The sequence below is a fragment of the Coturnix japonica genome, chromosome 2 (genome assembly GCF_001577835.2).
Source record: "Coturnix japonica isolate 7356 chromosome 2, Coturnix japonica 2.1, whole genome shotgun sequence".
Taxonomy (NCBI): domain Eukaryota; kingdom Metazoa; phylum Chordata; class Aves; order Galliformes; family Phasianidae; genus Coturnix; species Coturnix japonica.
This window is the reverse complement of record NC_029517.1, coordinates 87343324-87357042: the sequence shown is the minus strand read 5'-3', so window position 1 is coordinate 87357042 and position 13719 is coordinate 87343324. Positions and strand designations below refer to the sequence as shown.

The 13719-nt window shown below is 36.5% G+C and overlaps 1 protein-coding gene across 5 annotated transcripts in view; it reads left to right on the top strand.

Annotated features, from left to right (window-relative positions):
* The window catches only part of CEP192 (centrosomal protein 192), a 54323-nt gene that overhangs the window by 26708 nt on the left and 13896 nt on the right, over positions 1 to 13719 (top strand). For all 5 annotated transcript variants that reach the window (XM_015855296.2, XM_015855297.2, XM_015855295.2 and 2 more), the window contains exons 26-36: positions 26 to 141; positions 1035 to 1205; positions 2503 to 2593; positions 4949 to 5125; positions 5618 to 5878; positions 6050 to 6168; positions 7452 to 7561; positions 9089 to 9230; positions 9674 to 9846; positions 10142 to 10265; positions 12768 to 12873. In XM_015855296.2, coding sequence (XP_015710782.1) covers positions 26 to 141; positions 1035 to 1205; positions 2503 to 2593; positions 4949 to 5125; positions 5618 to 5878; positions 6050 to 6168; positions 7452 to 7561; positions 9089 to 9230; positions 9674 to 9846; positions 10142 to 10265; positions 12768 to 12873 — 1590 coding nt within the window. The remainder of the gene's footprint in view (positions 1 to 25; positions 142 to 1034; positions 1206 to 2502; positions 2594 to 4948; positions 5126 to 5617; positions 5879 to 6049; positions 6169 to 7451; positions 7562 to 9088; positions 9231 to 9673; positions 9847 to 10141; positions 10266 to 12767; positions 12874 to 13719) is intronic.

Sequence of the window (13719 nt, the reverse complement as noted above, 5' to 3'; positions counted from 1 at the left end):
ACTGGCCCTACACACACATCTTTAGATATCAGAACAGGACAGCTGCTTCTCTGTTGAACCTGATGATCTCTTCCTTCTTCCTGGAGAAGAACGAGAAGTGACTGTGAAGTTTTCTCCAAAAAATGTAGTGTCTACTCAAAGGTAACGTTTCTATTTTGAACAGTAATTTTCAACATTAAGGTCATCAACAAGCGTGAAAGTTTTTATCCACGAGAGGGTTGTTTCAACTTCTGTTGCTTTCTGGAGTCCTAGATTTTTGCTGATTCACCTATTCCATAGATTTCCAGCCTCATCTGCTCTACGTAACTTAATGAGTTGCTATTTCTTTTCCTGTCACAAATGAAAACCTGAAGCACAGACCAATATAAAATGAATTGATTCATTTTCACTACCATAACAGAAGTTAGTGTGTAAATCTTACTTAACAATAATGCATACATTTCACTTACAGATGTACGCACACTGGGTCTGTTTAGCCTTGAGAAAAGAAGGCTGAGAGGGGACTTGATCCAGGTTTATAAATACCTGAGGTGTGGGAGCCATAGTGGTGAGGCTGGTCTCTTTTCAGTAGTGCGTGGGGACAGGACTAGGGGTAATGGGATGAAAGTACAGCATAGGAAGTTCTGCACGAATGTGTGGAAGAACTTCTTTACAGTGAGGGTGACGGAGCACTGGAACAGGCTGCCCAGGGAGGTGGTGGAGTCTCCTTCTCTGGAGATATTCAAGACCCGCCTGGACGCCTACCTGTGTGACGTGGTGTAGGGAGCCTGCTTTGGCAGGGGGGTTGGACTGGATGATCTCTAGAGGTCCCTTCCAAACCCCTACAATTCTGTGATCTATATGAAATAGCCAAATGGCTCAAAGGATTTAAATTTGTCACACTTAAAGCTGGCCCTTACTATAAAACAGAGTGTATTCCCTTTAAGAAGGTACTTTTAAAAAGCCTATCTGTAACTTTTTTCCAGCTATGTTCTGTTTCCGTCAGCTGATCTTGTTCTGTGATGGGATTAAAATCTATGTATTTATTTTTTAAGTGTTTTGAAAATCCTTGTGTTGCCATCTGGGCCTCAGTATGAAGTGGTGATAAAAGGTGAGACGGAGTCATTGGAAAATAGACCAGTGCCTACAGCTGCTGCAGATATTCCACCTATTCTCTCCAACAAGCAGTTTGTTGCTTGGGGAGGAGTAAAGCTTGGAGAATCAGTGTAAGTAGCAGTTCATATACAATATAGTCCCTGAATTAATTTATTGGAATTTGATTATGTTCTGATGTTAAAACTACTAGTGACAGAGAATCTGTTGCATCTCTGTGATAACTTATCATTCAGACTAGCTCGTTCTTGTCTGAATTTTTATTTGGTTTCAAGATTCCACCTTTGCTACTTGTTATTGTTGAGATATGCTTTGTTGATGCTTTAGCATATCAAGATTGCAAGTTTTGAGTTCTTTGAACTTTCGTAGTATTGCTTTGGGGACAAATCCACTGTTGTTCTGATACTGAATTTCTGGAGGAATCTAGTGATGTTCCTGGTTATCATTTTAGACTGATCCACATTATTAACCAAGAATCACTTCTGATAGCTACACTGTCATTTTTCTGTGTTTATTTTGAATGTAGGAGTCCTGGATCTTTGGGGATAACTTTCTCAACCCTTTGTATTTTCAGTTAACCCCGAAATGTAGTTTTGACTCACCAAAGCCTATTAGTAAATTGAAATTCTTTTTGCGTTTTTTGTTCCAATGCAGTACAGCAGTGTCTGCTGCTGAAAGCTGGGGAGAAGCGTTGTTCTCTGTTTGCAGTAGCTGCAAACATCTTCCTTCATTGTTTTACAAGTTTTAGAGCTTATCAGATTGTTTTGTGGTTGGCTTCTGCCTCGCTAAAATGGAAAAGGCAGTAGCTATTCTTACTGGAGAAGTTTCTTAACTCTCTTGAACGCCAATCTGAGTAGCAGGTATCTGGTCATTATCGGGGTGTTTCAGAGAGGTGGGGGGGAAAAAATACTTTTTAATCAACATCATGCTGCCAAATGTCTCTTTGTAGTATTATCTTATTGAAAAATATATGAAAATATTTGCCTTAACTTAATTCTCTGCCACTGTTCCAATGCATCTGGGTCATGCTATTTGCAAGATTGCTTTTTCATAACTGAGTGGTTCTGGATAATCTAATTTTATCTTAGTTTTTTAACTTATTTTTTGATGGAATTTTAGTATTGACAAAAGTGCTGCATTCTTTAAAAGATAAAGCTGCTAAGTAATGTGTTTATAGCTCTTCCACTGTATGAAAACTGATGCTAATGGTATGTAATACTGTAAGATTTATAAGGTTGAGAATGCAGTAATAACTTTCTACTTAACGTCTTTTTTTTTGTTGTTGTACTAGAGGCATTTTTTTCATGAAGTGACTTAGAAAATTTTCTATATTCGTTGCTGACATGAATAAATATATACACCTGATTAATGGTTTACTGCAAAATATAACTGAACTTCATATTTTTTCAGCCAACAGAAGTTAGCTTTAAGAAATAACTCTCCATCTGTGACTCAGCATTTGAGACTGGTGATAAGAGGTCAGGATCAGGACTGTTTTCAGGTGAATATAAAGATAATTTCTCTTAAAGCATTTATGACATCAGGATAGTATGAAAATGTCAGAATCTGTCTCACTTGTAGCACATATTTAGTGGTGAATGAGGTAGATTAGAAATGAAGTTGTAGAAGACCTGTGCAAATTAATTTCATCACAAAATGAGTTCTGAATTTGGTATTTTGGAATAGCAGCTCACCGTTGTTTTTTTCATTTCAGAAGAATTAAATGAGTTTAGAAATTAAATGTATAGTTATGCTCAGTGGAATGGGAAAATTGAAAATAGTGTTTCTGCTTTGCATAGAATTTCATATGTACCTTCATGCAGTAAGCATGTAATTTTCTTCTTCTCAACAAAATATTTTGGGTCATCATATGGTCTTGTACTGTACTGATGAGGATTTTGTTAACTCTTCTGGTTTTCTCTGGTTGTCATGTCCCATGTGCTAACCTTTGTACTGTGTCTCTGTATCAAAGGACATAGTTGGAAGCTGTGTACAATTTCACTTACCATGTGAAGCCATACCAGCCATGAATAAGGCTGTAATAGCCTCCCCAGATGATGTTTTTCTGGTCAAGGATGGTTCTGAAGCTCCCAGTAAATTTTGTCAGTGCTCTTGATCAGGTTGTTGGTGCAACTCTTTGTATTTTTGCCTGTTTGATTGAAGTGAAGGTGGTGGAGATCAAAAAAGAGTGGTGCTGCTCCTGCCTCAGCTCTGTTAGATCTCAGCACTGAGATATTGAGGACCTTGTCCATCTTTGTCTTGCATTGACTATCTATAAGCAGAGACAAGTCAGACATGCTCTGAAATGTTGATGGACTTGTGTTGCAGCTTGAATAGATACAATATGGTTAAAGTGCCAAAAAGGTTTTGAAATCTAGACTTCTCACAAAGGGGAGTGTTAGATACCATGGTTATTGTCTGGAATTCTAGTCTGATTTTTAGTTTCTTATTCTGGAAGTACATGATGTTTCTCTTGTGCTTATCAGAAAACTGGACTCCCGTTTATTAACTGGTTGATCTGTAGCCTTTGAAAGGTGGCTGGTTTTCTTTGGGTCTTTGTCAATCTTGTGATATTTTTTTTAACAATCTGAGAGGCTTTTAACCAATACGACTGAAGTTTCCTTACTCCTCAGTGAAGGTGATCTGGACAGAAATGTTTGGTAGGTTGTTGCTTTCTGTTTCCAGAAAACCAGCTGAGGGTACTGCAATTTGTGTGCCTTTCTCTGTGCTAACATAGTAGGCCATGATTAGGAGAATATGTCTGCCAGTTGTTGCAGGTAGCCTGGGAGTCTATTGACAGGTAAAGACAGTAAAATAATTAACACTGCAAATAGAAAGCTTTTTTCCAGTTTTATTCCTACTGAACAATTGCATATTATTCTTCCCTACCTGTGTTTTTTTCTCAAGAATGCTTGAACTTGCTAAGTAGTTTAACACTTAATATGGCTAAGACACGGTTTCTTAATTAAAAAGCTCATAATTCTGTCTGGTGTGCCTCTTCATTCCTCTTGAGTGTCTATTACAGTGATGCTACTTGGAATCACAAAATCATTAAGGCTGGAGAGGAGCAAATGGCTGTTACACAGAAAGTAATATTAGGATACCTGTTTCTGGCTACTTCAAAGCTTGTTAAGGAGCTGGTTAAACTGTTCTCACTATCTAAAGTTGCAGTCTCACAGCTCAACCTAAAGCTTGTGGTTAGTGCTTCCATAGGCTACATTTTCCTCTGAGGCCGCCTAGATGAACATGATAGTGAAGCTATACTAATAACTTTCCAGCTGAAACTATAACAGCGTTGCAACAGATTGGAGCTCAGTTTGCAGCTATTCAAACTACTTGCAGCGCAACAGACTCAGTACTGGGTAGAATGGACCTATTGGTTGTGCTTTTTCCAGGAGTGATTCAAGACCTTACTTTCAAGGACTGTGTATATAAGAAGGAGGAGCTAGAATTACCATCTGGGATTTCTGTGACAACAGTTTTGTTGTACAATTAACATAGATTTTATTTCATTTTATTTTTTTTTAAGCCCTTTTTCCTCAGATATTCAGTTCTGATCTTTAAAAGCTTCAAATGAGGGAGAATTAATGTAGCACTGTTAACTTCAGTTGCACACACTGTATTGGGGTTTGAACCTAGAAAGTTCTGTTATTTGAACAGAGAGATCCCTGTGAGTAAACCTAGTTTTTCTATTCTATGTTTAACATCACAGCCTTTAATATCTGCCATTGTCAATTATTTAGTCCAGATTTTGATGAAGTTAATTTTGGTTTGGTAGTGAAATAAGTCTTGTTAATAGTTTTTACTCACCATAATTGCTCATTTATTCTATCTTCACTTTCTTTTTTTTCTATAGCTGCAAAGTATATTTGGATCAGAGGAACGTTTAACAAGTACCTGGGAACTCAAAATCCGCCCCAGAGAAGACACTAATATATACTTGATGTTTACACCCACACGTGTCACTAGCTTTTTTGCAAAGCTGGAAATCAAACATCTGGGAATTATATCACAGCCAGGAATTAAGTTTACTGTAAGAGTCCTTATGTAATTTCTGGTATTTTAAACATAGGTGGTTCTTAATTGTTTAATTAATTGTTTCTGTCTAAAAGTTAAAACTTCTCAAGATATCAATTGTGTGTATTTGCATACTGCTAAGAAGGTCATATGGGTATTGAATTTTAGTTTAAGTAGCCTTAATTTTGTTACATACTTTGTCCCTCTTGGTAGAAATATTTTGTGTACCATTTTTAAAAGTAGCCTGTTTTTAATTGTAGTTCTGTCAACAAATGAAGAATTGGAACTTCTCTGCTTATATAGATAAGCCATAAATTAATTTTCAGTAAAACTTGAATGAAATTGAATAGTCTGAATCTTTACTTCTTTCAGAGATTCTTCAGTTCATGTTTTAAGCTCTTTCATTTATCTTGCTGTGCATTCTTGTGTAGTTGAATGTGGTTTTACGGAAGTTTCAGTGAGAAGTCATTCATTTGAAGTACTGTTGGTTTTTGTTTGTTTTTCCCAGATACCTTTATCTGGATATGGAGGAACTAGCAGTGTAATTTTAGAAAGCGTTAAAAAACTGACGGACGGCTACACGTTAACACTGGATGGATTATTGCCCTCAAGATTAAAGAGGGTTTCTTTCCGCATAAGAAATACAGGTTCTCGTGCTGCGTATGTTAAAGCACTTTGCTTTGCCAATCTGCAGACAAAAACAGTTGTGGACCCTCAGGTGATGACGGTATCTCCAGATAAGTTCATACTGAGAGAAGGAACACATGAAGTAAGTATTATGAGCAAGTTGTATTGCTTAAAATGTGCTTAATGAAAGTGTCTCGCTAATTCCTCATGAAAATCTCATCTAACTTGTTAAATTTCACTTAATTTTCCAAACATTCTTACTAAAGCTAAGATTTTTTTTTTTTCCAAGCATGTTGTCTGTTTATTTTATCAGATGATTACAGTAACATGGAATCCCGTAGAAAAGGAAAGGATCCCGCTTGAAGCAAAGACACTGTTATCAACTATATGTTTCTTTTGTGGTGATGAAATTTCTAGGCAACGCTATCGTAGGTAAGACTTCCTTTGCTGTCGTTATGTGGGCATATATTTCATGAAATGTATGGTGCCATGGGTATAATTTTAGCGTGCTTCCAGAAACAGCAAATAAAAACAAGGAACTTAGATGGTAAGGACAGATGAAGTAAGTCTTACATCTGATGTTTATTATTTGAGGGTGGGTGCTTGTGATGGTTTGATGTGTAATTAAAAAAAGTATTAAAAACTGAGCAGTATTAAAATTGAGTAGACTCAGTTCTGATTGAGATATTCATCTTGATTTGCTTGATTGTATGGAGAAAGACAGCGTACATGTGAATGTGTATGTGAGATAATAACATCCACACAGAGAAGATGTGGAACCTTTCGGAGAGGTTTCAAAGGAGAGTCACAAGGATGGTCCAGGGACTGGAGAGATCTCCTATGAAGGAACTATGAAGGCTGAAGGAACTGGGCTGTTAGGACTGGAGAAGTGAAAGCTTTAGTGGGGGATGTTTTTATGGCCTCCCAATATTTAAAGGAAACAGGAAGGAAATCAGGTTTTTACATGGGTCAAGAGTGATAGGACAGGGGGAAATGGTTTTAAGAGTAAAGGAGGAGAGATCAGATGTTGAGGGAAGCTCGTCACTGTGAGGATGGTGAGGTGCTGGAACAGGCTGCCCAGAGAAGCTGTGGATGCTTTGTCCATGGAGGTTTTTGAGGCCAGGCTGGATGTGGCCCTGGGCAGCCTGATCTAATGCTTGGTTTATTGGTTGGCTACTCTGCCCATGGCAGGGGGCTGGAACTGAATGATTTTTGAGGTCCCTTATAACCCAAGCCATTCTGTGAAATCTATAGAATATATCTAACCATGCTTAAGTAGAAGCTGGATTTATATTTCAATTTGTGTAATAAATGCCCAAAAATAGAGCGGTGTGTTCTGCTTTTAATGACAGAAGTGGCTGTGCACAGCATGCTACAATAGACAGAGTATTAAGGAGTCAATGATCACCATTCAGTGCAAGCTTCTTTCTGTGAATGAGGAATCTTACACTGTTTCCTGAAGCTTTCATAAAGTCACTGTACCTATTTATTCAAATAAACTATTAAAACTAGTTGAATTTAACCAACAGACTTGGAATAAGAAGCTCATATTATATCTGCATGTGTGATAATCTTGATAGCAATTCAGACCGTCAGATATTTCAGAAATGGTAAAGGTTAGCAATGGTAGATTCTTACATTCTCATTAATTTCTTCTGATAGATGTTTTCAATGCTGTGAGTAAAATAGTGACTCTCTTTTCTCATCTCTAACAGAGCTATGATGCGTGATTTTGAGGTAGCGAAACCCGTAGTCCCAGAAAACAGTTTATTGAGAAACATTGTGTTTGATGAAGAGTTCCAAGGGGAGAAGCTTGTGACAGAAGGTAGGCCTATTAACTTTAAAAAAGAAAGATGTTAACATTTGTTTTTGGGTGTGGAAAAAAATGGATTTTTGACTTAAATCCTAATAGAATGTATTGTAAAGGTATCCTCCAAATAAAATCAAGTCCTTTTACCCTCATAAAGAAGTTTCTCTTAAACCCTGTTTCTTAAGCTAGTCTGTTTTACATATGGGAAGAATTCACTGTTATAATGCCACTATGCTTGAGTGAAAGTTGTAGCCTGATTCTGTCCTGATAGATTTTATATTGTCTTCACTTGGAAAAGTGATCTATCGTCTGGACTGAGGTAATATCATAGGGAAGCTAAGATCCTTTGAGCTCTTGAGTATGCTCTGAAGTTGTTTATTTAGTTTACTTAGAGGGTGTAAGAGAGCCTAGATAACTTCTATTAATAAAGATGATCAGAGAGTCTTGCTAGTAGCAGTTTAATTTTCTTTCTGTAGAAAACAAGGCCTTCCTCTTGCATCTTAGTAGCTGTCTAATAAAGGCTGGTTTTCTTTCTTATTTGAGCACAGTCCTTTTACTTCCAGGATAAAAAAAAGTCACACTAAGTAAAAGGTTCTTACCCTTCTATTCAGTATTTTCTGTACTCAATAACATATATTATATATATATAATAACAATCTTCCTCTATATATGTATATATATGTATATATAGGGGAAGATTGTTATTATTAAAAACGAACAACAAATAATGACAATGGACTTACATAACGCTGCTACTAAGCTTTTAAGGAGGAGCTTAGAAAGAGTTGCTTTTAAGAAGTAAAAATACTGATACAGACTTAAAGCCCTTCATTACTTCCTTGTCACTCCAAAATTGCACACTGATGTTAGTGTTTGAAATGGTGTGTTGTCAGTTTTTCACCCACCTACGTGCTTGATGCATCAGCATGCTGCACAATGAAATATGCAATTAGACTTGACAGTCAGCATGTATACTTATAAGAGTATGAATTTCACAGCATTCCTAAGTTTCATTATTGTGAGGCCATTCATCTGTCTTATCCCTAGCTGAAGTGCAGACGCTGTGTACAAACATTAACAGTTTGCCCCCAAAATCTTCTATGCAGCAGAAGCAATAATGGATCAAATGCATCCTGTGTGAGAAGCGTTCACTTTCTCATTCTGTCAATTCTACATGTGCTTAAAGCACAGAAGTAAACTTTGACTTTAAATTTTAAACATTTTGAGGAAACAATTATTTTTCAGTCCTGTCAGGGTAAATAAATTAAGCTTGAATTTAATTGGACGTGGAATCAAGAGAATATGTCATTTTTGTGTGAGGGTGGAAAATAACTTATGTAATTCAAAAGCTAAATTTTTTTGGTGTATTTAAATGTATTACATCTCTTGTTAATGTTGATTTATGCCTCATAATTTTTGTAAGTTATTTTTGGAATGATCTATGATCAAAAGGTTAAATAGGAGCATATTCAAAATCTTTGTTGTGTGATTTCTGAGTGTGATTCTTTTGCTCTTACTAGACCTGCTCTGTTACTCTTTCAGTTTGTGATATCCCACGAGGGACAAATGATATCCGTCTTTTCTACGCAAATATGCGAAAAATTATTCTCACTGTGGTTGGACATTTCGTTGTTAATCAGGATGATTTTCAGCAACCTTCTGAACATCATTTAGAATCAAACCGGTAACGTATAAGAGTAACTGCTGATCTAAAATCAGGTTAGACGATAGGAAGAAGTTCGTTACTCAAGGGGTGATGAGATGCTGGCACAGCTGCCCTGAGAGGCTGTGGGTGCCCCATCTCTGGAGGCATTTAAGGTCAGGCTGGGTGGGATTCTGGGCAGCCTGATCTAGGGAATTGCAACCCTGCCCCTGACAGGGAATTTGAAACTCAGTGGCCTTCGGTGTCCTCTCCAGCCTAAGCCGTTCTGTGGTATAGGGTATAGCTGCTCACTTCTTTTCTTCTTCTTTTTTTTTTTTTTTTAATAATTGGGAATTAAATTGAAAGTCCTCATGAATAATGTTGTATTTCAGTGTTAAATTTTGAGAGATATTACAAGTAAACTATTATAATTACTTTTAAGCTATTTTTATTGCTCCTTTTGTTTAATACAATCTGATTTCCAGATCTGAGAATGCTGCGAGACTTATCAATGCAACATTGGATGTTCTTCCTGTTAAAGGGCCTCAGGGTCCTCCATTACATGAGAAAATCAACGATGGAGTTCAGAATAAAGTAGATGCTGAACAGACTTGGTCTGTTAAGCCTGAGGAATTGACTTTGTTACCTCCTTCTATTAGTAAGTATTTTTTTTCATTTAATAACCTAATCATTTTAGTATTAAAATAACGGCTGCTTATTATGTTCAGAATTCTCATATATTTGTAAATGTGAGTTGACCAATAATCTTGCTGCGGTAGTATCGTGCCTAATCAATAAACCTGACTTGAACAGAATTTTGTTGAAATTGTGAGGGTAAAGATGCTATGCTTGTATACGTGTAATATGCACTACATAAATATGTATATTTTAAAGCAATGCATAGTTTAATTGTGCATTTTTGTTAGCTTTGTATACTTTTTTTTGTGTTATAGGTGGAACAGCTGATACTGGACATGTAGAAATTGTCAACAGTTCTAGTAGGATGCTGACATTTGAGCTTTCGTGGCCAGCTCACTGCCTTACTATAACCCCACAGCATGGAGTTATTGAACCAGAGTAAGACTCTTTACATAGATTCCTTTTTCCATATACAAGTGTGATGATGTTTTAGAGCAATTTATTATAATGTGTTCTAGGGTACAGTCATTTTGTCAACTGGCATGTAAAGCTAACCTTACTCATTTGACTTTATCCTTAATGGTTCTTTATGCAAGGAATGTTTTTCTCCTGCATACGAAGTTACCTGCAGAGCAGGAGTTTTCTGTTCTTCGATATGTTGTTGCTCTTGTTTTTCAGGTCAACAAAACTGAAATTTGAAAAACATCCTTTCACAGTATTATTTTTTTAATTGGAATGACCTATGTGTTTAAAACAGGATACTTCTTTGATTTGGTTATGTGCTGATATTTATCAGCACTTGATTCGTTATGTATTCTGACAAAATTGGTTTTTTGACCTGTGGCTTCTCAGTACACGTTAGATGGCAAGTCAGTGTCAGATCATCTCTACCAGCAGTATTTTGGAATAGCCTTTGTACCATCATTGCTTGTGTGGATTCCTAACAGATGTCAATAGAAAACATTTTACCACTTCTCATTTCTGAATTAAAATTAAGGTCAATTCAGAAATGCTCTTAAAGAGTTAAGCAATTATCTTATCTTTAGATGGTTACACAGAGCAGGGGCTTTTTCCTGCATCACTGTTCAAGGTATGATGGACTTAAACATTTAATTTGATACTCATTTAGTGTGTTGTTGGGGCACTTCTATCATTAGTCAGCATAAAATGAAGATGATTCTCTGCAGGGGTTAGAATATCTGCAAGGGAGCAGCAGATTAAAACAGTGAGAGACCAACAAACAATCTGCAATAGCTAAAATCAAGGATGTGTTGAGTATCTTGTACCCTAGACTGGAACTTGTCAGATCAAGCAGGCCACTTCCTGTTCCACCTTAACTAAAATCTTTAAACTCCCTGGAAAGAGATAGGTGCAATCTCTAACCTGTCTGAATGTGGAATCGTTAAATCCTAAGTCCCTACTGAATTTGGTAGCATTCTAAGAGACTTTATCACAGAGATGTCTCAGTGTTGGAAGTATTGATAGGTGCTTTGGAAGGAATTGCACTTTTGGAGCAGGGAAGGGAGTGTTGGCATCTGGAAAGGCTGTGAGTGCCGTGTTTAGGGAGCATCTTTAAGGCTTCCCTTCTGAATAAGGCTTGAAGGGATGGTTAGACAGGGCTTTTCTTCCTTAGACTGCTCTACTCCACAGTAGGAATCTGTGCATTGGTTGTGACACTTTTGAGACGTCTGGTTCACGATTCCATGCAGGTTGGGTTTGCATGTGAAGCTGGCAGTAAGTGCCAAAGACTGGCTGATAGGAGTGAAGACAGTGACATAATTTATGACAACAGGTAGTATAAGAACTGTATGTGTTCTTAGTAAGTCATGTTCTTATGTACACAGTGTGTGTATGCGTGACAGAGAGGAACCATAAGTGTAAAGATTCTGAGAACTACTGAAATTTAAAAATAATAGTAATAATAAATATTCTCATCTAAAATGATAAGGTTGAAATGGCTTTGTGTTTGTGTGGGTTGGCTATACCAATGCAGGACTTCCTGCTAATGGAAACTAAGATTTCAATGATTCTTTAAGAAAATATTAACATCCTGAATTAGAGTGAGGTTATTGATTATCTATTAGTTGAAGTTTGTGTGAGAAGGTTATATTGTGAAGATTATTATGGAACTGACTTTCCTATAGGGACTGATTTTGTTCATGCACTAAACTTTCCAAATGCAGTGCTCTGCTGCTGCCTGACACTTCAAGCTAATTCTTCTGGGGGGTTTTGAGGGCTTTTGCTCATCAACTGTCCTAACATAAAATCAACGTCTTTATATGTAGTGTTGTTTTTTTGTTTTTTTGTTTTTTTTTTTGATTGCTTCGTTGCTTCGTTGCTTACTTTCAGCCCTCTTTTATGTTTAAATTTTATGCTATTGAACATTGAACGTTGTAAATCAAACTTAGGGTCTCACTGGTTCTCACTGTCTCATGTTATAATTACCTGGAATGAATTTAGTAGGCTCTTTGGGGTTCCCTGCCCTAACTGTAGAAACCATTGTAAAGTTTTTCTCCAGAATCAGTGGTTCTGAGTAGGAGGAAGGAAAGCAGGCACATTTTTTAAGGCTAGAATTGGTTTCCAAGATGCAATTTGTGCACGCTTTGGTTGAATGGAACAATTTCCTTCTGGAGTATAGTTTTTCTGATTCGTGTCATTTTATGCTTGCTTTTTATGGCCCAATAGGTTGTTTCTTGATGTGTATGTTATGCTTTCCCTCTGTACCCTTAAAGAAATATCAATAACAAGTTTATGCAGCAAGTTATTTTTAAGTTTCTAACAAAATGTATTTTCAGATATTTAATTACTATTGATATTGGTTTCTAGATCATCTTTGCTTAGCTGCTGTCTTAAAAGTGCATCCTTTCTTGAGCTAAGGAGATCTGTTGTAGTTGTTAGCTTGATCCTCGTATTAGACAAAATGTTTATTTTTCCTTTCAGGAGCCGTGCACTAATTCTGGTGAGTCCTAATCCATCACTTGCCACAAAGCCTTCTGTAATTCCTTGGAGTGGGCTAATCTATGTCCACTGTGATAAAGAACAAAAAGTAAGTAGCTAGTAATGTTGCAAAAATCTTCTATATGTAGAACGCAAGATCTGTGAACTTCATCCTCATTTAAAATCTCTTCCTCCACACCTCAGATTTTTAGAGATGGTTTTCCAGAAGAAAAAACCCCACTCAAGCAAACAAAAAAACCCAACAAAGAAATGCACAGCAAACCCAAAGCAGCAAAACATGTTATGAAAATTGAGAATCTTGCTTTGTTAATCTCAAAAGAAATATCATTATGTGAACAGCTGGTCTGTGCCAATCAAAGGTTTTTCAAATATGTTTACTATATATATATATATTAATTTCTAGAAATACTGAATTTGTTTCTTACATTCATAATTATATATCTGCTTTCTTAGGTACACACATATATGTATATTTGTTTATATCCTCTGCATATGTAGGGAGTGTATGTATCTCATCTATATAATCTTTTAAGACAAAAGGGGTTAAAGCGGATGGTAGCTGGACAAGACTCCGCAGTTCCCTTTGGACTCGCTTAAGGTGAATTTAACCTTCTGGCAGACAAGTCTGATAATGAACGTGTAGAACAGGTTCTTACTTTTCATGCATTTTAATCCAAGACTTTGCCCTGATTCAATTAAAGCATATTAATAAGGCATATTATTAGCATTCATAAGACAATCTAAATTGTCTTATAATGAGGAAAACAAACAAAAAAAACACACACCAAAAACAACAACAAAACAGGTGGGAAGCTGAGAAAGAGAGTTCGTAGAGAAGGAAATGGTCATTATGTACATCTTTTACTGTGTTATGTTAATAAAATAATAAGTAATGTTGATTTAATTATGAAATAATTAAAAAATTGAAGAAACT